At 35.3% G+C, this 21,457-nt stretch overlaps 5 protein-coding genes and 1 non-coding gene across 10 annotated transcripts; 1 reads left to right on the top strand and 5 right to left on the bottom strand.

Moving 5' to 3' along the window:
• Positions 1 to 4,056: 4,056 nt before the first annotated feature.
• LOC104755879 (F-box/kelch-repeat protein At1g15670) lies at positions 4,057 to 5,533 on the bottom strand. The gene has a single exon (XM_010478353.2). It carries the CDS (start codon positions 5,342 to 5,344, stop codon positions 4,265 to 4,267), a length of 1,080 nt encoding a protein of 359 aa, XP_010476655.1. The 5' UTR covers positions 5,345 to 5,533; the 3' UTR covers positions 4,057 to 4,264.
• Positions 5,534 to 9,936: 4,403 nt separating this feature from the next.
• Positions 9,937 to 14,196, bottom strand: LOC104755878 (centromere protein C-like). 4 transcript variants are annotated; one of them, XM_010478352.3, is made up of 11 exons: positions 13,783 to 14,196; positions 13,299 to 13,459; positions 13,101 to 13,186; positions 12,906 to 13,002; positions 12,558 to 12,805; positions 11,684 to 12,474; positions 11,524 to 11,593; positions 11,195 to 11,343; positions 10,620 to 10,869; positions 10,416 to 10,523; positions 9,937 to 10,336 (listed from the first exon to the last, which is right to left on the bottom strand). In XM_010478352.3, exons 1-11 carry the CDS (start codon positions 13,951 to 13,953, stop codon positions 10,206 to 10,208), a joined length of 2,262 nt encoding a protein of 753 aa, XP_010476654.2. In that variant the 5' UTR covers positions 13,954 to 14,196; the 3' UTR covers positions 9,937 to 10,205. The 4 variants fall into 4 exon arrangements, with proteins under 4 accessions (XP_010476654.2, XP_010476653.2, XP_019094883.2 ...); XM_010478351.3 differs by having other exon boundaries at positions 10,620 to 10,872; positions 13,783 to 14,103; XM_019239338.2 differs by having other exon boundaries at positions 10,620 to 10,872; positions 13,299 to 13,432; positions 13,783 to 14,065.
• TRNAS-AGA (transfer RNA serine (anticodon AGA)) lies at positions 14,138 to 14,219 on the bottom strand. Its single transcript has one exon. It is a non-coding gene; the product is annotated as a tRNA-Ser (tRNA).
• A 1,929-nt stretch (positions 14,220 to 16,148) lies between these two features.
• Positions 16,149 to 16,999, bottom strand: LOC104755877 (uncharacterized). The gene is made up of 3 exons (XM_010478349.1): positions 16,644 to 16,999; positions 16,443 to 16,571; positions 16,149 to 16,326 (listed from the first exon to the last, which is right to left on the bottom strand). The coding sequence occupies exons 1-3, from the start codon at positions 16,997 to 16,999 to the stop codon at positions 16,149 to 16,151; spliced, it is 663 nt and encodes a 220-aa protein (XP_010476651.1).
• Positions 17,000 to 17,903: 904 nt separating this feature from the next.
• On the bottom strand, positions 17,904 to 18,572 carry LOC104759240 (uncharacterized). Its single transcript, XM_019238863.2, has 2 exons — positions 18,190 to 18,572; positions 17,904 to 18,072 (listed from the first exon to the last, which is right to left on the bottom strand). The coding sequence occupies exons 1-2, from the start codon at positions 18,561 to 18,563 to the stop codon at positions 17,904 to 17,906; spliced, it is 543 nt and encodes a 180-aa protein (XP_019094408.2). The 5' UTR covers positions 18,564 to 18,572.
• A 1,926-nt stretch (positions 18,573 to 20,498) lies between these two features.
• Positions 20,499 to 21,412, top strand: LOC104755876 (auxin-responsive protein IAA5-like). Of its 2 annotated transcripts, none has more exons than XM_010478348.3 (3): positions 20,499 to 20,875; positions 20,981 to 21,065; positions 21,148 to 21,412. In XM_010478348.3, exons 1-3 carry the CDS (start codon positions 20,542 to 20,544, stop codon positions 21,206 to 21,208), a joined length of 480 nt encoding a protein of 159 aa, XP_010476650.1. In that variant the 5' UTR covers positions 20,499 to 20,541; the 3' UTR covers positions 21,209 to 21,412. The 2 variants fall into 2 exon arrangements, with proteins under 2 accessions (XP_010476650.1, XP_010476649.1); XM_010478347.3 differs by having other exon boundaries at positions 20,960 to 21,065.
• The last annotated feature ends 45 nt before the right edge of the window (positions 21,413 to 21,457 follow it).

Below are 21,457 nucleotides of genomic sequence, written 5' to 3'. Positions count from 1 at the left end.
CTCTACTACCGCCTCTTCATCCTCAACATCCTCTTCGTCCTCCTCTTACTCTTCGTCCTCCTCTTCTTCACGAGATTGTCGCTTTTGACGAGACTGTGACTCAACATTATCAGGTTGTGGCTCAACATCCTCCTCGACCTCTTTGTCCTCCTCCTCCTCTTCGTCCTCTTTGTCCTCCTCGTCTTCTTGACGAGACTGTCGCTCTTCTTGAACTACTTCATGAAAAGGGGAAGTTTGATAATATTCTTCATGAAAAGGGGAAGTTTGATCTTCTTCAACTACTTCATGAGAAGGGGAATTTTGGGGTGGCTGCTCAACATCATCAGGTTGTGGCTGTGGCTGCTCCACATATAGGTTCGGCTCAACATGAGGCTGTGACTCAACATCAACAAAGTTTTAGCCACAGAAAAGAAAAACACAGACCAAGCGGATTCCATGAGGCACTTCTGTTAGTAAAAGAAACACATTATATAACACACATGTGTTTCATGAGGCACTTGTGTTAAAAAAAAGAATGATGTACAAACAATATATCTTTAAACTATGGCACTCTACTTTCGTTTGTGTTAAACAATATAACATCACCTCATTATTGTCATTAATATGATGACTTGGGCTTGCATGAGATGGAGATGTTCTTCCCTGCCAGTTATTCAAAAGAATGATGTAAAAAACAAACTGGAAATAATTCAATTGTTGAACCAAATTCCCTAATAGTTATTTTCAGCAATTATGGAATTGGAACTGGTTGAGACTCATCTCCTCTTCCCTAATAGTTATTTTCAGTAAAAAGATGCAAACGTTATGAATTAATTTTCCGCTAAAGAGTCTATATACCCTTCTATCTAAATGAATGAACATATAACTTTAAACTTCTCTATATAAAAAAAAAAAAATTTAACGCAATAAACAACTGATCAGATACTATGGCATCACCAATGCCTACCTCTCTTGGTATGTGGGACATACTATGGCATCACAAAGTGTAAAATTAAAACAAACTTGTTATTGCGGTTACTGGAAAAAAACTTGAAATTACCTGCTGTGGAGCTTCAGATTTCCTCACAGAATAGTTATGGCGGTTATCCCACTCTTCATTCACTTTTCTGTAAAACGGACGCACAGCTCGTCAATCTTGTCTTTTATGTTGGCTAAACTTAACTTTCGTATGTTTACTCCTGCTTCTCGATAGACGTTGCAACTCTGATTTCTTCAGTCCGAGTTGCCTAAAGCATTTGTCCGGACGGTTGTAGGCGACCGCATTGAAACAAATACACGGAACCCGCAGATAGATTATCGACAACTGATCTTTGAACTCATCGGATAATTCACCAAAATCATGATAGGGCTGCCAAACAACCTGCATAAATATAATCAAGCATTTAACTTACAAGAAGAATACATCACAATATATTTGCAGTTTATATCCTAAAATAAAGTATTACCTCATGTCTCTTCATATTCTGAAGCAAATCTCGGAATGTTTCTATCATGGTTACTTTCACTGGGGCTTTGGACAAAACATCCATCCAGGCTAACATAAGAGGAATTTTTTTGGCTGGAGGAGTTAGAGAGAGTTCCTCACGGACGCATGCAAACCTTTCTAAAGCAAACACCTACAATAAAGTAACATAGAACAAGAATTGTGAGTATGTATTATGAATTAAAGTAATTAATTTTAACTTCATTAAATAAAGACCTTACCATGATAGCATAAACAAACCCAGATATGCTTCCGGTTTTCCTTTGATCAAGAAGAGCCTTGGTGTCATTCAATGAATCTTTTAGGAATCCCACCATCGCGGCGCCCCAAGCGTACTTGTTAACTGTGTTTCTACCCAGGAGAGGTAAATAGATAGGAGAAATCCCTTCGGTATTGTTAGGCATTATGACAATGCCTAACAAATACAACAGGTAAGCCTTTAGATAAGCATCACAGTCACGACACCCCTCGGGAACTTTTTCAAATCTTGTTCGCAGCATATTGAGATCCAGGCGGACATTTTTATGTGCGTCTTTTCTCTTGAAATATAAGGCGTCCACCTCTGTTTCAAGTATATTTAATTCTTGTGCAATTACAAGAGCAGAGACATTCTCAACTCCAGTCACCTGCATCCCAATTGAGAATACAATAATCAATAGTGAGAAAAATAGTAATGAGGAAAATAGTAATAGTAATTACAGAGAAATACCGGGTCCCCGTCAATCGAAAGGCCAGTTATGTATAAAACATCTTCGAGACTAAAGTCAACAAAAAATGACTTACTATCCCGAAGGAAAATACACTCTCCTTTCTATCCTAGAAGTATGCCAAGGCAGTGAGGAGTGACAAATTTAGGGTGAAAGACTTTCCTTCGTGAAACCGCAGAAAATGTTTGAAGCACGTGGCTTCAACAAGTGTTTCTACTTGTGGATCAACTTTCCACATGGGGAACTTCTTCGCCAGATGCATATTATTTGTAATGGGTTTTCTCTAGTCCTCCATCATGCCTACAAATTCATGTTGACAAAATCAATGCATCAATAAAAAAAGATGTGTTCACATAACAAAATACAAACCAAGAACACTAACTCAATGACTCATTACAACACATTTACATGATTTTCTAAATTTGCCAAATTGAATTTCTAACAAGATCTATTTGTCAACAGAGAAGACGATAGACTATTGTAAAATGTAAAGGAACAACAAAAACCTCATGAAAGCACAAGATATCACAGTTCATTGAATTTGAAACTAATGCAAACAAAAATTCCTATGTAAGTCAGGTAATATACAAAAATAGACGGAAACCAATCAGAAATCAGTGTCCAAATAGATTTAGCTGATGGAAATAGCAAGAGGAAAAACTAACAAACACATTCCTCAATGAAACCAATCAGAAAGAGCTCGATCTAGACTTACTGACCCATAACATGGACTTAGAAACTACACAATCCGTACAAGAAGTAGAATCAAACGATGAAGAAAATAAAATCAATGGAACAATTGAACAAGAACAAACAAACAGACAAGAGGATCAATGATTGTAACAAAGTAACAAACAGAGAGACAAGCTTTGAACTAAACAAGAACAAACTTCCTAGTTCCTAAATCAGTCGACAAGACTCAAGAGGATCAATGATTGTATTTGTAAGACTAAGACATAAACTTAGTGAAAGCTTCTGTCACTAAGTTCACACATCACTAAGTCATTGAAAAATTTATCATCACCCTCAAATCAATTGTCAATTACAGATGCATCAATGTAATCAATAATTGAATCTCAACCCGATGATTCATTGGATTTTTGTACGAATTGTACAAATTAAAATCATCGGATTAGAATGAAATGTACGAATTGAATATGATCTCTCTCTCAGGCATTAAATTGAACACTTGGTATGCCAAAAACAAACTTAGGTAACTGAATTTCCCATACTCAAATCTAAATGGAATTTCTCTGTTAAATTTCAGTCTAACGATGCAATACAAACTCCACAATATGTTTCCCAAACAAAAAAAATTCCGAAAACACCACAATAAGTGAAAACACCAAATGTTCTAGCATCAAGAACTAATCTAGTCTATTTCTAGATTTTCTTTTTGGGAAGATTGAACGACTCACGCCTCATTAATTCTGCGTACACACAGACACAAATAGTACAGAGTTTGTTATTGAGAATTGTTAAAATATGGGCTGTTAGTGGGTTTACAAAATGTAAAAGTTAAATTCATTCTTGGCCCAACATAAGTCTCGTATACCAAATTTCCTTAGCATAATAATTATGAGAGAATGAAAGGTACATAATGCATACAGTTTTAGTGAGAATCTTAAAATGATATGGGTTTCAGAGGGATGCATAATTACCATTGGAACGTAATGTTCCAAAAGATGTTAACCTGATGTCATGCGTTAATTGCATCCAGTTGCATACTTTTGACTTCAATTTGAGTTGATGTTCATGGGAATTTCGTTTCAACTAGCAACATAACTTCAGATGACACGATTGTGGTATTTTTAAAACCAAAAACGAAATGGGACCAACATATAAGTACATAACGCATCGACACTCTTGTCCTCGTAAGCTTATTATGTCTACATTGAATTATTAACATCACACATATGACAATTTTATACAATCAGTCGACTATAAATCATGCTTACAAATTAATATATCTATAGCACTTTAGAATATTTGATACAGTCACGCATGGAAAAACCAACCGACCACTTTAACGTTATTACGCATGAACGACATATGAACCTTATTCAAGTTATTTTTACATCTCCAAGAAGCAACCAGCTTGAACGTGACCTTCATATTTTTCATGTCTTTCCAGTTTTACCCATCGAGAATTGCTCATATCCCAACTATACCCTACACTTGGTTCTCCGTACCGAGCCGAACCGATCACGACCAGCTTCCCGGACCTCCTTACCGCCACATAAGACACATTGCACACGTCAGCAGGTATCTCCCCAACTTTATGCCACGTATCGCCTCTCATCACCATCAGGTCACGGCGACAACAAGCGTACAAATCTCCGTATTCACCGGCAGCACAAACCGGAGGCCACGTAGTCATCCCCGAAGAGAGGAACTCGTCCGCCTGCGAGCCCCACCGCCACGTGCTGACGTCGAACGATTCAGCTGTTTTACTAAACTGCCCTTGCTCCTCCGTGGCGTAACCACCGATGACGTGGAATTTGCCAGCGTGGAAAACAGCCGTGCATTCGTCTCTCTCCCGGCCCATATCCGGTAAAAAGGCCCATTTATCTTCAGCCACGTCGTACACTAGAGCTGACATCATCGCGTTCTTGTCTTCGTCGTGTCCACCCGCCACGAAGACGTTCCGTACAGAATCCGAAGCGCAGGCGAAGAATGAACGAGGTCCACCTGGTATGCTCTTCCCGACGCGCCACGTGGACGTCAAGAAGCTGAAAACGAAGACCGAGTCAGAGGTCCTCCACGTAACCGGGTCAAGCCCGCCCAACACAACAAGATCCGACCCGACGGAGGCTAGTCTACAGAACAGAGGCAACCCGTTGGATTGGCCTGGAACCGGAGGCAGCTCGCTCCTAAGACCGGACCCAAGTTCAAGAACCGAAATCCGGTACACGGGCGTGGGGATGGTTTTACCCGAACCGAGTTTGTTAACCGGGTCGTCGACTTGAGCTTGAGACAGGACAAGAAGCTCTTGACTATGTCCTGAAGCTTTACGGTGTCGGAAAAAATCAGGGAGGCTGATTTCTCGCTGCCAGAGTTTGCAAACGGAAGCCATAAGAGGGAACTGGTGGTAGGAGCTGCGTAGGAGACACTCGCGGGCTACGGTTTCGGGAAGATCAGGAATAAGCTCCATCGATCGTTTTAGAAAGTTTTCAAGATTTGAGAAAATGAAATATTATTCAGATTGGGGAATATGAGATTATGAATGATGTGAGAGAGAAGAGTGTGTTGTAGCCCACTTTATAGAGGAGATAAGTCTTCTAGAAGCTAATAAACAGAAAGTGGAATTTTTAATTCGATTATATAAAAATATAGGTATTTTATTGATTTTATCAACCTACTTATGATTCGAATAAGAAATATAATTGGTTTAAAGACTAGAAAAGTAAAAGGTTACGTTTTATCATGAAAAAGTAAAGGAATAGTAGTAGTATATGACTGTTGTTTTAAGTTCTTTTTGCTTTTACGACTTTTCTTGATTTTGATGGTTTACATAAATTTCTTCTACGAACGTTTCTGAATTTTTTTTCATTAATTATTGATAGGAGAAAGTTAACAGAAGTCGGGAGAGAGTACCGATCGGATGTTTGAATTATTTTGCGGTTTTGCGTTTATTTGATGGAGACCTTGTACACCAATTGGGTCCATTCGATTTCTAGACCTAAAGAGCAGTTTTCATTCCAACTCATTCTATGTTAAATAAATACTTGAATCCATCTTTTAAGTTAAGCACTTAAGCATCTTAATATTGTTGCAGCTGACTTTGCGATAATGGAATATTTAAGTTAACTCTCACTGACTAATCGCAATATTAAGATGCTCGACGTGGAATTAACGTTGCTTTATGCCGTAATTATTAAAGTGTACATGTATAAAAAAATTATAGAATCTTCAATTAACGTGTTAATCAAACTATTCCACGTTGTAGCTTAAGTGGAGACAAACAAAATAAAATATTAGTATTGGACTAGTTTGGTAGTGGAGATATCAAAAAGAAATCAATAATTTATGCATGGATCTACATATCAATGCTATATATTCCAACATTTTAGAGAGAAAAAAATGTCAAAGTATGGTAGTTAAAATATTTGAGAAAAATATTACAAAGGTCCCATGTGAGCCCATGTGGCGTAAATTATTCACGAAGACATGCTAACTAATAGCCACCCAAACGATTATTGTATTCTCATACTGATTAGTAGTATATTACAGTATCAGAATTATTATATCATATCAATAAACACGGATGGGTATAGGGTGAAGCATACTTAAATTTTGGTTAAACCGATACGTCTATATCCTAGACGGTCTAGTGATAGTGTCTCCATTTTGATAATACGAAAAATTGATGATTTGGGTTGATTTGATAGAATATACAAATATACAATACAAGTCGCCCAACGCAAAAGAGACAATAACACGAAATTCTATAAGGTAAAGGCGACTTTGAAAAGAGGCAAATACCTCGTCACTTTCACTGACTTCTTTATTTTGTTTATAGACACTTAAAGTAATTTTATAGATACTGTATATAAATGACAAAAACCGCATTTTTTTCCCTAATTAAAAACCCTAACGTGTTTTACATAGATAATTCCCGTTTTATAATATACAAGTGTGTGTTGATTTAATACTCATGATATAGCTCTAAGACAAATACAACTGTACGCCATGAATCCTTTTGATTTTTAACTTTTTTTTTAAGAAAAAAGTTTGAAGACCTTTCTACTCGAATATAATTTTATAATTTCATTTGTGTTTTCTCCCTGTGAACAACTTATCCAATCCACTAACTAAAACTATTTAACAAAACTCATTAGCAATTCTAAGAAAAACGTGAGAAACAGGGAATTAAGAAAATAAACACCCTAAAATATTGAAAAGTTCAACAATTGGGGTTTCTTCCTTCCTCTTATTTTCCATTGTTTTTTTTTCCTGATATTTTTTACATTTTTAATTTTGTATATCCTTTCTCTATTGTTTGTAGGCCATTAAATTATATTATTAAAGGGTGCAATGACATTAGACATCGCTAAATCATACAGATCGAACAACTTTTGTTTTTATATATATGGTTATTAATTAAATTTTATTCATAACAAAATATTGTGGATCACACACACACACACACACATTATTAATATAAATGACATATCCAATACTAAATTTGTCCCCTCCAAAGAAAACAAAATCATATGATTCATATTAGTTTTCTTATAAACCTTACTTAAAGTCTTAATTATCCGGAAATCGTTTTCGGGTTGCCAATCAAACTATGACAGATAAATAAAATGTTAATGAAACAATAATACAAAGATGAGACGATCAAGTAAAACGGTATGTCTCTACATCCCCCACCCGACACGAATAGCTCCAAAAACAAGTGTATCACGTCACTCCCTATAGGATTCCAGAAGACAATGTATCGTTTAGTCCCTAGCTTATCCGAATATCTAATATCTTTCTCAGGGGTGATAATCTCTTCTACCAAACACTTTAATATTTTCTAGCATGCATTAAACATGTAAAACCTATAGAGAGATCAGAGATGAGAGATGTACTCGCACTCTTTATTGTTCCATATATACGTGGGGTCTAACAATAGATATGAAGACCATTATAAACACTAATTAATATATTGACAATCCGTAAATTATGGTATTCTGATAAGAGAATGATGTACGTAAGGGACGAAAATATGGAACGATATAGGAGAAAAAAAGAGAAACGAAATACGAATTGGTACTCTATTATTGTAGTTTAGGAAACGGCATGTTCCATGCAACTTGGAATCGTTCTATGGTCCACCACATCCCCATTTACGCAACTGTTTGTTGTAATTTGAATATATAATGATTACCAAAAAAAAATCTGAATATATAATAATAGTATATCTTTTTTTTTAATATAATAGTATATCTTTATATTTCCATATAAATGAAGTGAAAATTGGTATAGCCTGAATAACATTTGTCACCACTACTAAATCGTAGGCATTCCTCTGCTTTATTATATGTAATGTATTTTTGATTTGTAAGCAGATGAAGGCATATACAATTTTATGGAGTAGTGTGACGAGGCATAATAATGATGATTAATGAAACTGTGAAACAAAAGGAAAGCAAAAACAACACGGCATGTGGTTGCAGACAGTTGGAAACGACACGGCGTCTGGCTAACACAATAATTGAATCCCAAATAACAAATGATAAGGTGTCAACATCCCAAAGGCAAGCCATCGTCGGCTGGTTATCTTGGTCAACGCAATAACCAGACTGACTGACATTATATATAGAAACAAAAAAAAACTGAATCAAATGTTTGAAAAGAAAATAAAAACAAATTAAATCATTATGAAACAGTAAACAAGTCTGACCAATATTTTAATGCATATATAAGAACGATAGAGAGCAGATTAATTTTGACTGGGACCTTACGAATGATATACCGAATTACGTATTTAGATCTAGAATATACATCGTTTTTATTGCCAAATATATAATTTTTTGTCAGCTTGAAGATATTTAATTATATATATGACCAATATTTTTATTCATGTAAGAACGCTAGAGTAGATTAATTTTGACTGGGGACCTTACGAATGATATACTGAATTACGTATTATGTGATATCTATGCATCGTTTGATTTCCAAATACATATTTTTGTCAAGACATGATAATCTTTAATTTTATTATATTTATTTATTTACTACGTGAGAAAAGGAGGACTCATACTTTGTTTGTACGGTCGACATCTAATCAAATACTGTAACGAGCCCGTGATCAACTTGTTGTATTGTCTACTTTTTTTTATTGTACAATTGTCAATTTGTGATCGTTATCCAATTTGCTGACGTGGATTATTTGTCTTCGTTTACCAGTAAAAACTATAGTGGAGAGAACTGGAGATTTTTTTAGTAATTTTGGTTTTCTGAAACTACATAAGATTACTAAAGGCTTTTAGTGGTTTTTATGTCTTGTCCGGAAGGCAAGCCGCACGCGTTAGCTAGATTGATTCGATCAAGGTGTATCAAAAGAAAGAGATAGGCGGGTTTAATCATCAGTCGGAAGTCAAAATACTTTTATGGGTTTCAAATTAATTAAGCGTATGAAAAACAAGTACAAATATCGTCATTCGTCAGGCATTTAATTTTTTGCTCTTCCAAAATTGTGAGTATTAGCATTTTCACCTAGAAAGTAAAACGTTTGGTGCGAAAAATCAAGTTGATACTTACATCAAAATGTTAGGACCATATACTCAATAGCGATATTGCCATTCAGTTTTCATTTTGGCGACACGATCCAAGAAAAGCGGATCAAGGAAGGGGTGTATGAATATTGAGTTCCAGTAAAAATGTCTAAACACCTGAACCCATTTCGTTTTTGTTTTGGTTCTATTATCAACAATACAAGTTGGTCTCTTTTTCCTTTTCCGATACTTATTAACAACAGAGAAAGCAAAACCGAAGCAAGAGAACAAACTCAATAATTTGGCTTCATTCCACACTTGATCATTGAGCCATGGACGATTTTCCAAGTGCCATATATGAATGAAACTGATCACCCCTAGTCATATGTTTAGCAATCGAAGAGGCGAAGAGCAAATAGCATTTGCCAAATTCAAAATTAGACCTTTTTGGTTTGTTGAATATATAATTATAGTCATGAACCACTTGTGCAAATCTTAATTACAATATATTTGACTTTAGTTAAGAGAATACTAATATAGTCAAGGCAGCATTTAAGAGAGAAAGGTGGTTACAAAAAGTGTCCTAAAGAAATAATGTGACAAATGCAAGTTGACAAGTATCATGGAAGAGACTAATCGAGAGTTGAAAACTTTCGTTACATTTGCGAAAGTCTTATGCTGTTGCGGTTTTAAAGGAAGACAGTGACAAGTTTAGTGACGGTCCTTGTAAGACACAAGACGCCATAGTTATTATGATCACAAGAGGATGGTTGACCATTTCCTTCCTAGGATTATGATGATACTTCAATGCAGGGCAGCAAAATCAACCAGGTCTTTGTAATCATCAGATACATATGATTTCACCTTAGATGCACGCTTGTCACTTTTACCATCTCCCGGGGATCCATACTTTATGCCGATAACAGTAGTCAAACCTATTGAAACAATAAGAAAGTTATGAATTGAACAACAAGCATTTTAAAATCTATGTGGTAAAACGACTATGTGACTTACTCTCATGGATCCGTCCGTACAAGAATCTTTCACCTCTCCAGAATTCGAGTGGTCTTGACTTAATCCTTGTACTTCGTCTGATACCACCTTCCATTTTAGTTCCAGCACCTTCGAGAGAGACAAGAAAAACATGTTGGTTTAGTATTTCAATCGAAAATGAAGTACCAGTAATGAAGTTAAGTTTTTATTGGCAAGTCTATATACCTGCAAGGCTTTTCCTGCGAGAGAATATTGCAGCCTCACGTGTAAGAGTTTTCTTTTGCTTCTTCTCTTCTCTCTCGTTGGATTGTTTTTTGGTTTGCTTCTTTGCTCCACTTTCATGTGGTAATGTTGCCATTTGCTTGTCCCCTCCAGTCTCACCATGCACAGTCTTGCTTCGCTTTTTCATATTGCTATCGGAAGATCCTCTCTTTTTTCGTTTATTTCTTTGTTTGCGTGAAGAGTTGTCAACCTCCTGCTGAAAATAAGTTAATCTCTAATTCATTTTGTCAAGTAAGCTCATACTTCAGAGTACCCTAAACGGAACTTACACCATAAAAAAAACACAGAATACTTTAACATTTACACAACCAACGATTCTGTTCAGTGTGCTATATTTATCATGGATCAAAACAATACGAATCTGGCACACTACTACAATTAAAAATACCTTTACTGATATGACAAGGATAAACGTCGAGAAGAGATGGACCAACTATAACAATTGAGACAACATAAAGACGAATTGGCCTTGGTATCAAGACCCCACAGAGGTGAACAGACAATGATGAGAAACTAACCTGAGGATTTTCAACTTGAAGTCCACAAGCAGTGTCCCTGTTGTCATTTTCCTCCTCTTGTTGTCCCTGAATGGGCTCTGCATGTTCAAAGGATCCATCCATTGTGTTGAATTGTTCTGGAGCTCTGTTTGGAGACTTTGAGGATGAACCTGAAGGCGAAGCAACGGCGTAAGGAAAAAACTTGAACCATAATTAAAAGGTGAACTGAAAAAGTTAGTGGAAGTAAGTATCTAATGGAAAAGTGTGGACAAGTTAATGTAGGAGATATGCTAATTTGCTTGTTTAGTTTTAGATAATTCACTATAGCATGAAGGTATAGGTTATCATACCTTGCCGATGCAGGATACTATCCTCTTCTACAATCAAAGGTCTTGTAACCTCTCTAGATCCATATTCCGCCTATACCACAAACAAATTCAAAAGAGATGTAACCAACAAGAAGTCCAGATATGTTAATGAAGAATCCCGTACAGCCAAGGAGAAACTAACCAGCCTTTCTAATTGCTCAGTTTCTTCATTGATGTCAGCATCATTTTCCCTTCTGCCAGAGTCACTGTTTGCTCCACTTTCACTCATGGGCAAATCTCCCTCTTTTTCTAATGTTTGCATATCTAAATTCACCTCTAGCGTAGCTGAAATTTTGTTTGTGATGCTATCTTCCACACAATTTTCTGCATTCCCATCTCGACTTGAATGAAATCTATGGATGCCAGAACGAGTACCAGAATCATGTTCACCGGAATTCTTCTCCACTGAGCTGTTGAAAGGTTTAGCAGCGTCTACAGTACCCACATTAGACGGGGATGTATTAGTTATATCTTTATCAGCATCATTGGCCAATGAAGAGCTGGAACCAATATTCAAATCCTTTGCTGAAGGTTGTATATCAACCTCATTAGACAGGTGATCCCCTGGAAGCAAGTTATGGATGTCAGGAAATGAAAACTGCTTATTTGGTGGGTTTGGTGATGAAATATGTTCTTTCATCAGGGGGGATGACGAGTAGCTATTTTTTCGAACCGCATCCCTGGGGGTCCCTTTCAGCATATTCTGTATGTTTGATAGCACACTCTTCCGGTTTGATGGGTTCCTTCCAGATGCCTTCAAGTCCATTTTTCTAACATCTGGAACTTCAGAAATATCTTCCACAACAAAGGGCTTAACATTCAAGCGATCCTCCAAAATCTTGATGGCACCACCGCCCTCAAGCTCATCCCGACTGCAAGCAAGCAACTCATGCAAAATCTTGCTTAAGTCCTTGTCCGTGTCTACGGTTGAATCTGGAAAACACAGTTTCTATCACTATCAGATGATAGCAAGATTTCACAAAATGGTAGCGATGATCAAACAAGTGGTCACTCACCATCTACTTCCCTATCTGCAGTCATAACTTGTGCAGCTGTGGTCCTCTTTAAGCTTTGTTCAGAAGGAATGGGGATTTCCTTTTCTGAAGCTTCCAGGTTGACAGCATCAGTCATAACTTGTGCAGCTGTGGTCCTCTTTAAGCTTTTCTCAGAAGGAACGGGGATTTCCTTTTCTGAACCTTCTAGGTTGACATCATCAGCGATATAACCATCCTCAGAAGTAAGCATGAACGAAGGCCGTTTCCTCCTAGAATTTAAAATTTTCAGTATCAAGGAAAACAGATAGCAAAAGATGGAAATGGAACACTTCTGAAACATGCTCCAACAGAGTTGCTCATAGTACATACCCTTGAAGTCCTGGTCTGCGAGGGCGCCTTGCTGGCGGGTTCTGTTGTGTATCTATCACACTGGTGCCAGTCTGTTTATGCCATTCTCGATTGGCAACTATTTCAAATCCACCGAAAAGAAAACATCATAAATGCATGACAGTTATATAATAAAAGACGGTAAGGCTATGAACATGAGAAAAAGAAATAACTCACGTTCATATTTATCATATTCAGCAAAGTACTCTTCAGGTCTTGGAATTTTACTACCACCAAAGCTTGGTAGAGCTGGAGGTGGTTGACTGCAACAAGAATATTTTAATATAGGTTTCAACTAACTTTGTAAAGGAATCAAGATGAAGTGGAAAAATAAAGAAAAAAATCAATGGCTCAGTTGCTATGATCTTTTTTAACCTTGTCGGAAGGTCAAGAGAAAAGCTTTTCCGCTGACGGGGGTCTAACCCCGGTCTTCGTTCTCGTTTATTTGGAATAGGGTTCAGCAGCTTGGCATCTACATTGATATCTTCTAAGATAGCTTTTGCCTGCTCCTGATGCTCATTTTGAATTTCGAAAGGCTGTAAGATATAAGTCAAGAATCTGAAAATCAAACATCCATCTAGAAGAAGAAGAAGAAGATACAAAGGCGTATAAAATAAAATAAAAACCCTAATCTTCGTCATTTGGGAAGACCCACCCAGAAGCGGGATGAGCAGAATCGAAGCAAGGTTACGATTAAACACGCGAGAAATGAGATTGATTTCGTAACCGTCAAAATAACCAACTCGAATCGTCGCCGTAATTACTCACTGAGCAAACCAAACCCTAAGGCTAACTAATAATGCAAATCAGATCGAAGTATGAAGCAGATTAAGAGGAGGAGGAGGGGGAAAAGCTTTACCATAGACTCAAGAAGAGTATGGGTCTGCTGTGGATCTTCTGATTGATGAAGAGGAGGAGGAGGAAGAGGATTCGACAAGGATTTGAGTGTGCGAGGAAACAAGGATAGACCTGAGTAAGCGTGAAGGGGATCGTCCTCTAAACTTGAACTCCGGCGGCTCGTATCAGCCATCTAAATCACCGGAAAATTCCTCTCCGATGAGGATTTCAGTTAAAAACACTGACGCCGGGAGAGAGAGAGAGTGGGGTTTTCAAAATTGAAAAATCTAGGGTAGATTGATATGGGCGGGATGTTAAAAAAAAAAAAAAAGAAGAAGAAGACAAAACTGGATAAAGGGGGAAAACAATATAAAAAACGTGAACGGCAGGATTCGAACCTGCGCGGGCATAGCCCACATGATTTCTAGTCATGCCCGATAACCACTCCGGCACGTCCACTTATTGACAGTTTTATGTGCACAAGTTTATTTATATTTTTGGTTTTTTGGCTTTGTGGGATAGACAAACGTCTTCAATTCTTCATAGGCCTTTTAGTGGTGGTTAGTTTTTACATTTTGGTTTTCCACTTTTCTTCTTTAAAGAAAAAAATAAATGGAGAGAATTGTTACGTAAAAAATGTGTGTAGGAAAAATAAATAAATAAATAAAACTCAAATAACTATTGTTTATTGTTAAACTAGATAAGGTTTGAAATTAATATTAACAAAATATAATTATATATTTTAAAAGTGTTTAATAACTTATTGATTATTTAATAGTTTATATTACATAAATATTTTTTTAACTAACTATCTTTCAAAACTTGTACAAAAAAATATAAAAAATTATCTATACTAAATATTCTGACCTGCCATATTCAAAGCTACAGTTTGGAAATCCCCTCTTGCATGCTTAATGAATTAAATATACTAAATTGAAAGATGAGAAATAAGAATTAAAAACTTCGTCCAAAAAAACCTCATGCTTACTGAATCTGCCTCCCCTCACGGCATCTCCTTGCCAGGGTCCGTTGCCTCCCCAAGACCCAAGACCCCAATTTCCAAAGAAGGGGATGGGACAGAACTAGCTAATTTCGCCATTTGTCCCATTATATATTTATTTTAACTAATATTAATATTTTATTGTAAAAATATATTTCACAAAAGATTAAGATTAGTAGATATGTTTTTTAACTAAACATTTAGTTTTCTCATAATTTTAAAACTAAATATGTAAATATTTTCAAATTATTAGTTTTCATAATTCTAAAACTAATATTTTCGGATATATATTTTGATTTAGAATTTTAATAAATTATTACAATACTTTCTGATTAATCAGTTTGAAATCAATATAAAAGAGCATATTTCTATTATTGATATTTTAAGCTGTTTTCTTGGTTGTAATGATTACTATGGGGAATGAGTATCTTTATAACTATGAAAAATCTAGAGATGTTTGACTATTTTCTTATATGATTTATATTTGAAATCTCAACTTAATTATCTATACTAAAATGATTAAATATGGTTAGTATTTTAAAATCTGATTATAATAGTAGGTACTAATTTAAAAAATAGATATTATTACAATTTTCTTAATTATTTATACTCTTAATTTATTTTTCTTTAATTGTATTAAACTGATTTACGGGAGTAAAAAAAATAAAATGGACATTTGGTAAGTAGAATATTTCTATAACCACCTGACCAACCAAAATTTTTGTATATATAAACAGAATTTAATTTTCTTTAAGGGTCTGAGAATCTAGAAAAATTAGGAAAAAGTTAGATTCGACCCTGTACCTTTGCGTTTATCCGATTATTAAAATATGTTTTTTTTAACCATTGGGTCACAACTGGCTGACCTATCAGCTAAATTCCTATATTCGTAGAAAGCGGGACTCAATCCCTGGTGTGGTTATACGAGGGATTTTAATCCTCTGGTTAATAAATTATTTAGTCTAAATTTCAATGGCATTAGAATGTAAATACTAAGTAATGTTTGTTTTATAGTTGTGTTTACAATTAATATGAGGGATATATATCCAACTAAATTATTAAAGACCAAATGGACACCAGCCAATCTGTTACAATGAAATAAATTAAAACTTTAATATTTGGTCTGAATTATATACTAGTATTTACAACCAAACTAAAAATAGAGATCTTTCCAATTCTTTGGTGCTTAACTTAATATTTGGGAAAGTTAAAAAAAAAGTTTTTATTCTTATTTGGGAAACTGTAGCAAATAACATGTTTTTCTCAACAAATTTAACACCAAATTTCTGATTGTTTGTTAACACTTAACACCAGGAAAAATAAAAAAGTACAATCATAGGTCGCAGGATTGATATTGATTATCAGTAACGTGCGACAGATTTGACGAATTAACAGATGCATTCTACAATGCATGATCCAATGGCTTTTAAGACTTCCACAACAAGGAGAACACATACGACCACAGGAGTCAGTATGAGCAAAGGAGTGGTGTAACAGACCACTGCCATTGTTAGATTAGAAAATACATATCTAATGCAACTGAAAGTAAGGAGAGCCACACATAACCTGCATCAAGACAATGTAGAAGACAATAGATGAGTATTAATTACCGCATGCATGTATTAGAAAAGTTCAATATTACTTTTAAGGGATATGATAGTAAATTTCGTTTTGATACGCACCATAAGAATTTACTAGTAGTATCTTCTAGAGCCGATGAGATGTATACATGAACAGTACAAATCCATAAAAACACCACAAACCAACCCAGGAAGAAACACATCATAATATGGTCCATACGCTTGTTGATTCTGCAAAACCAATAAAGCCATTATATCTCAATCTAATGCATAAAGAGAGAACATAAACACAATCTATATTACCTTTTCTCTCTTAAGTATTGGTCTATAGATTCGGGGCCAACACTTCGGTTATAATGCCAAAAACGCCAACATAGGATAGGGAGAGTGGCAACACAGCCACAAGTATAACCGATGATCCCTATAAACAAAACTATTTGTGGGTGTTCTTCATCTCTTGGCTGGATCAGAACAATTATGGCTGCAGCAATCAGGGCCAAAGTCACAACAAACTCGATCGAATTCCAAACATTTTCATTTGTGTATGGATCACCCAATTCAACAAACTCGTGTGGTTGCTGACCATCTGTTGATGGGGAACTACGATCGTTTGTGATGTTGATGATGTGTTCACGCTCGGTCAACAAAGGGCCTTCCATTGATGATCACTTTTGGTTTCTTTCTCCTATTTCTTGCCCATCAAAAGTTTAAAAAGTCCATCTTATATCAGCGTTGACACACGAAGCATATACCTTTCTACTTTGGTGCTACATTATTATTAGTCTTTTTTTTTTAATAGACCAGATAGATCAACACCAAGTAAACTATATTGTAGTATTTAACGCAATCAAATTATTATAAACAATAGTCAAATAAAAAGACACATAAGGAGGTTCTTTAAAAATTCAGATCAAAACATGAGTAAATAGCCTCATGACAGACATCTCCGGGAACCTATTTCAAGTGGAGAGGGTTTAATGTGGTATAACGTCACTTCTATGTTTTGAATATTAACAAAACAAAAAAAAAAAAAAGTCTTCACCAAAACACCTTAACCTCATCTCAACAATCCCTAACCAGTGATTGACAGAGAGGGCATGTCGATTTGACTCTCAGCCATTTGTCTATACACTTCGAATGAAATAAGTGTGAGCATTCAAGTTTCCTTATTACTACTCGTTCTTCCTCTCCAAATTTCTCCAAGCATATGCAACAACACTGCACACCATCATTAAAATTATGAAAACAACAAAAAAAAAATGCTTCTTCAAACACAGTATAGTATCAGATTACTCACATCATCAGGGCTCGGTCTCTGAAAATATAATCCACCACCCCGAAGAGAATCTACATCATTTTTCTCACAACTTATTATCTACCATAGATGAGAAAAAAAAAAAATGTTCCAAACACTCGTGAACAAATTATATGAGATAAAAAGATACCTGCACATAATAGAAGTGTAAATACATATCTAATCCAACTGAAAGCAATGAAGCCTACACAAAACCTGAAAAAGTGTAATCAAGAAGACAACAGTGAGATTAATTAGTTAGGGATAATTTAAAAAATTAATTCTCTTTTGGGATATGATTGTGAGTTGAACCTGTGGAGTTTAGGAGCATCGGAAGGAGATGAGTGTGCATCAGAAATCCATACAATCCCCAAGATTAACCACACAAAAAATAAACATTCAACCCCAGTCTTCAAAACCTCCATCACCCTATCCACTCTGCCACACCAATATTTGTTTGTTTTGATTTGGCTAACTAAACCCATTAATTTCAATAACAACAAAAGAAACATATATAAACAGAATTAAATAGGAATTATTATGGGATTATTATACCTCGACCTTGAGTAAACCCCAACTTGGTTATACTTGCGGAGAAGCGAAAGGATAATAAGGAGCGCAATGGTAATACATCCACAAGTGTAACCGATGAGCCATGCTAACAAAAGTGCGTGTGGATGTTCATCTTTTGCCAGAGTCAAAATTACTAATGCTGCAACAATGTGAACCAAAGTGACTACTAATTCTAGTGTATTCCAAAAACAATCACAGCCTCTCGTAGATGATGAACTTGCACCGTCATCAGTAGACAGAGGCGAGCTTAATGAAGAGTAGCTTCCCTCGTCCAAAGAGGATCCTGACGTAGAATACTCATCGGTTGTAACATCGATGACGTGCTCATCATTATCATTGTGGGTTTCGGGCTCCATTGTCACAAAGTCGCGCGTGTTGTGTTTTTCATTGACCGGCGATATATGCACTTTTACATGATCGATCAAAACCTATAAAATGTGTACAAGGAAATATAACTAATCTCATAAATGGAAAATTTTGCGGATCCATCAACTAAATATATGCACATTCCAAAAATGTGCAACTGGAGATACAAAGATATGGGAATATCTATATATAAAAATTGGAATTATTCCTGTCATCGATGTTTTTTTTAATCAGTTCCGTTTCCAATTCGTTACAAAACTGACAAAAAAAAAAGTGGCATACATGTGTAAATAACGAAAGTGCCGGGGTAAGTGTTGTGAATATCAGTAGTTTCAGGTATTTATGCAAATAACCAAAAGTCTCGGGTAATTTATGTGTAATGTAATGTAACTAATGAAAGTGTCGGGCGCATGTGTGAATTGCAAAAACTAGATACTACATATACAAAATACATTTTTTTGGGGTCAAAAGTTATATATAAAATAGAGTAATATTAGTAGATAGCACAAATATGGAGTAAAATAAACAAAATACCATAATAACATTTTTTATAGAAAAATACTATAAGGTTCACTTTTTTTTTTGAGTAAAAAAACATAATCATTTTATTTATTTATTTTAGTGTTAGATAGAAAAAGTGAAAGATTTGGTGAGATTTTTTGAAATAGCATGTAATATTTATATTTTCCATATTATATTGAACTAAATAGCGTTTAATTGTAAACCCAAACCGATATATAATTTCGTTTTAATTGTAAAATCTAAACTCTAACCATCTCATTTGTGAACCCAATCCGACATATAATTTTGTTCTAATTGTAAAATATAAATCATAACTATCTCATTTGTGAACCCAAACCAACATATAATTTCGTTTAAATTGTAAAATCTAAATAGTGTTTAATTGTAAACTCAAACCGACATATAATCTCGTTTTAATTGTAAAATCTAAACTCTAACCATCTCATTTGTGAATCCAAACTGACATATAATTTCATTCTAAGTGTAAAATCTAAACTTTAACCATTTCACTTGTGAATCCTAACCGACATATAATTTCGTTCTAATTATAAAATCTAAATCCTAACCATCTCATTTGTGAACCCAAACCGACATATAATTTCGTTCTAATTATAAAATCTAAATCCTAACTATTTCATTTGTGAATCCAAACCGACATATAATTTCATTTTAAAAAAATGACATGATATTTAAATAAATAACATGTAATATATGTAATGGATATAAGAGTAATTGTATATAAAGAGAAAAGCACATACAATTGTGGTATTTATTTTTTTTTTTTTGTCAACTGTGGTATTTTCTTAAGTTCTGTTTGTGCTATTTAGTGCATATTCTCTATAAAATAATGTTAGGCACTATGATACGTGTAGAAAAAAATGAAAATAATTTAAGCTTCGTGTGGGCGTTCGCCATGTATAATAAATAAGTAACTTGTCTTAGCCTTGAGTAACACGTGTTCGGTTGTCAAGAAACATGAGCATTTAAAATATATACGTAGATTTTAATGTGCACTATCATATATTCGACCATGAATATGTTGTTTTAGTTTTATGTCGTTGATTAAAAGAATGGGAGACATAACAATTCACACAACATGGGATGTCTAATAGAGAGATACACTAATGTGTTTAATTATGATCCAACGGCTGAGAAAGAAACCCTACTTTGTCGGTAACAAGAGCGTAGCCATCCGATGTGTCGAATCAACGGATCCACATCATCGACATTTAAACACAAAGCGGGCAAAGGAATGAAAATAAAATGTCATAAAGGTTTCGACAAGATCTTCGAATGGGGCCGACAAGATAAATCAATGTTAAACGAGCTTGTCTCAGACGGCATCGTTTTGTGTTCCCATGATAACATATAAAGTGGTAACATAATAAAGTTCAAACACATTATCACACTAATATAGTAATATACTTCAACCCAAAGTATCAAAAAATGGCGAATGAGAGTAGTATTCTTGGACTCGCAATCACCGAACTACGACTAGGTCTTCCCGGAGATGATACCATCGTATCCGGGAAGAAGAGGGTTTCTCCGGAAGTTGAGAGAGACTTGAAATGTGAACCGGCTACAAAGAGTCAAGTTGTGGGTTGGCCACCGATTTGCTCGTACCGGAGAAAGAACAGTCTCGAACAGACCAAAAGTACGTACGTGAAAGTGAGTGTAGACGGAGCTGCATTTTTAAGGAAGATTGATTTGGAAATGTACGAATGTTACCAAGATCTCGCTTCCGCTCTGCAGAGTCTATTCGGATGCTCTCTCAATTTTGGTTAGTTCTGATCTCTATAAATATTCTTTTGCTTTGGTCTTAAATTAAGGCCATTAATGATCATAACGTTGACTTTAACTATAGTGTTTATGTATGGAAATGAAGATGATACTTTAAAGGAAAGTGAATGCGTACCAATATATGAGGATAGAGATGGAGACTGGATGCTTGCGGGAGACGTTCCTTGGGAGTATGTTTCCTCTATAATCTTCAGTTCACTTTCGTTTTACTTTAATTGAGTTCTAATAAATTATAAAATTGTTTATTTGCAGAATGTTCCTTGGATCATGCAAGAGGTTAAGGATTATGAAGAGATCATGTAACAGAGGATGAATGGTTTTTTTATATAGTCACATGTGAATGTGAGTGAGCCTTAGAGAAATCTCTAGACAAGACAAAATATGTTTCATCATCACATAGTACTCTACTCAATATGTCTCTTCGGAAGTCTAATAAAGTTTCCGAAATTTTTGAATTGACATTCTATAGAAGTTGTTTTCTTTTACATAAATTTATTCATCCTTTATCTTTTGGTCACTGGACTAAAGTCGAAAGCCAGTTTTTATACTTTGCTGCATGACA

Source organism: Camelina sativa, chromosome 17, assembly GCF_030686135.1.
Source record: "Camelina sativa cultivar CO46 ecotype springtype chromosome 17, ASM3068613v1".
Classification (NCBI taxonomy): domain Eukaryota; kingdom Viridiplantae; phylum Streptophyta; class Magnoliopsida; order Brassicales; family Brassicaceae; genus Camelina; species Camelina sativa.
Note: the sequence above shows the minus strand (reverse complement) of the source record. Positions and strands in the feature narration are given on the sequence as shown.

Coding starts and splice junctions, on each gene's coding strand:
- LOC104755879 (XM_010478353.2), bottom strand. CDS start 5,344: ATGGAGCTTATTCCTGATCTTCCCGAAACCGTAGCCCGCGAGTGTCTC.
- LOC104755878 (XM_010478351.3), bottom strand. CDS start 13,953: ATGGCTGATACGAGCCGCCGGAGTTCAAGTTTAGAGGACGATCCCCTT. Junction 13,187..13,298: donor TCTCTTGACCTTCCGACAAG/GTTAAAAAAGAT, acceptor TTCTTGTTGCAG/TCAACCACCTCCAGCTCTAC. Junction 12,475..12,557: donor TGCAGATAGGGAAGTAGATG/GTGAGTGACCAC, acceptor TGTGTTTTCCAG/ATTCAACCGTAGACACGGAC.
- LOC104755877 (XM_010478349.1), bottom strand. CDS start 16,999: ATGGAAGGCCCTTTGTTGACCGAGCGTGAACACATCATCAACATCACA. Junction 16,572..16,643: donor CAATACTTAAGAGAGAAAAG/GTAATATAGATT, acceptor TTGGTTTTGCAG/AATCAACAAGCGTATGGACC. Junction 16,327..16,442: donor ACTACTAGTAAATTCTTATG/GTGCGTATCAAA, acceptor GTCTTGATGCAG/GTTATGTGTGGCTCTCCTTA.
- LOC104759240 (XM_019238863.2), bottom strand. CDS start 18,563: ATGGAGCCCGAAACCCACAATGATAATGATGAGCACGTCATCGATGTT. Junction 18,073..18,189: donor GGGGTTTACTCAAGGTCGAG/GTATAATAATCC, acceptor TTGGTGTGGCAG/AGTGGATAGGGTGATGGAGG.
- LOC104755876 (XM_010478347.3), top strand. CDS start 20,542: ATGGCGAATGAGAGTAGTATTCTTGGACTCGCAATCACCGAACTACGA. Junction 20,876..20,959: donor CGGATGCTCTCTCAATTTTG/GTTAGTTCTGAT, acceptor CTTTAACTATAG/TGTTTATGTATGGAAATGAA. Junction 21,066..21,147: donor GCGGGAGACGTTCCTTGGGA/GTATGTTTCCTC, acceptor GTTTATTTGCAG/AATGTTCCTTGGATCATGCA.